Here is a 1962-nt window from a genome sequence, read left to right as displayed (position 1 = left end):
CGCCGAAGACGACGACGTCCGCGAGTAGCATCGTGACGATCCACACGAACAAAGGTGCCAGGAACTCGCCGACGTCCGCGCCGGAGAAGCGGATCACCGAGACGTAGAGGCCGACGTTCACGAGGACGTAGAGGCCCTTGAATCTGAGATGGCCGACGGTGATGAGCGCGAGGCAGATGCCCTGGACGGCGACAATCGCGACGTTGAGCGGGTGATCGTAGGTTTCGCTCGCGCGGAGGACCTCGCGCGCGCGCTCGTCGGCGGACAGCTGCGCGAGGTGCAAGGCGCGGACCCCGTGGCGCCCGACCGTGTAGCCGGCCGCGAGGTAGTGCGCGTTCCGCAGGCACGCCGCCTGGACGGCCGGCGACGCCGTAAGAGCCGCGGTCGACGCGACGACGAGAAACGCCGTCCAGACCAGGCCTAAGACGCCGCCGGTGCCGGTGAAGGTGAACTTCGCGCTCTCCGCGACGCGCGCGAAGACCACGACCGCCCACAAGAGGAGCGCCGCCCGGCTTCGGAGCGGCCGCTCAAAGTCGGGGGGGCGGAGCGGCCGCTCGTCGTCGTCCCGCGAGCGCGTCGGCTCGCGGCCGAGGTCCGCCACGCGGGCGTCGTCGCCGGGCGCGTCGGTCCCCGCCGCCGCCGTCTCGAGGGCGTCGGCCAGCTCCCGCGCGCGCGACTCGAGCTCCCGCGTCGCTCGCGGGGCGACTGGCCCCCGCCCCGCGGCGACGATGCGCTCCTTCTCGCTTGTCAGCTCCTCGACGCGGATCTCGAGCTGGCGGTCCGCGGCGCGCTGCGACTCGAGCCAGAGCGGTCGCATCAGGACGAAGAAGCAGCCGTCCGCGAGGAGAACCGTGAGCACCCACCCGACCAGCGGCGTAAGGAAATCGCTCGCGTCCGCCCCTGCGCCTCGAATCACCGCGAGGCTGAGACCGACGTTAACGACGGCGAAACCGTACTGGAACAATTTGAATTGGCCCCCGGTGATGAACGAATGGCAGATGCCCTGGAAGGCGACGAGCACGTAGTAGAGCGGGTGGCACGCGCTCGCTCGCGCGCGCGAGAGCTCGTGTGCGCGCTCGTCGTCGGAGAGCTGCGTGAGACGGAGCGCGCGGAGCGCGTGGTTCCCGAACGTAAAGCAGGCCACGAGGTAGTGCGCGTTCCGCAGGCACGCCGCTTGGGACGCCGGCGACGCAAAAAAACACGCGGTCGACGCCACGACGACCAGCGCCGTCCAGATCTGACCCGCGGCGCCGCCGGCGCCGGTGGCGATGAGGCCCGCGCTCTCCGCGACGCGCGCGACTAAGCAAACGGCCCAATAGACGAGCGCCACGCGTCTTCGGAGCAGCTGCTCGTAGTCGGAGACCCGGAGTAGCTGCTCGTGGTCATCGCGCGCGCGCGCGAGCTCGCGGTCGAGGTGGTACGAATGCCGCGCCGCGTCCGTCCCCGCCGCCGTCGTCTTGAAGGCGTCGGCGATCTCCCGCGGGTCCCGGGGCCGCCACGTGGCGCGCGGGGCGACCGGCCAATACTCTGCGATGCGCGCGTTTTCGACGCGGAGCTCGTGCTGGCGCCGGAGCTCGAGCTGGGAATTCGCGGCGTCCGCAGCCCGCCGCGCGCGGACGCACATCGGCCGGATAAACGCGAAGAAGAGGACGTCGGAGAGAAGAAGCGCGAGGATCCCCGCGAATACCGGTACAAAGAAATCGTCGACGTTCGCACCCGCGCCGGCTATCGTGGCGATAACCATGCCGACGCGACCACGGGTGAAAAGCCACTTGAATGTGAGTTTTCCGTCGGCGACGAACGAAAGGCAGATCCCATAGATGGCCATCAGCGCGAGGGTGAGCGGACTGGTAGACAGTTCGCTCGCGCGGAGGACCTCATGCGCGCGCTCGGCGGCGGACAGCTGCGCGAGGTGCGAGGCGCGGACCGCTTGTTGCGCGACATCTTCGCCGGCCGCGAGGA

At 69.9% G+C, this 1962-nt stretch overlaps 1 protein-coding gene across 1 annotated transcript; it reads right to left on the bottom strand.

Annotated features, from left to right (window-relative positions):
- Nucleotides 1–46: 46 nt before the first annotated feature.
- AURANDRAFT_69244 (hypothetical protein) lies at nucleotides 47–1579 on the bottom strand (the record flags this gene model as incomplete). The annotated part of the gene is made up of 1 exon (XM_009045002.1): nucleotides 47–1579. A coding segment is annotated over one exon (1533 nt), but the record flags the coding sequence as incomplete, so codon positions are not given.
- Nucleotides 1580–1962: the final 383 nt, after the last annotated feature.

Source organism: Aureococcus anophagefferens (assembly GCF_000186865.1).
Source record: "Aureococcus anophagefferens unplaced genomic scaffold AURANscaffold_1197, whole genome shotgun sequence".
NCBI lineage: Eukaryota > Pelagophyceae > Pelagomonadales > Pelagomonadaceae > Aureococcus > Aureococcus anophagefferens.
This window is presented reverse-complemented; position numbering and strand designations above follow the sequence as displayed.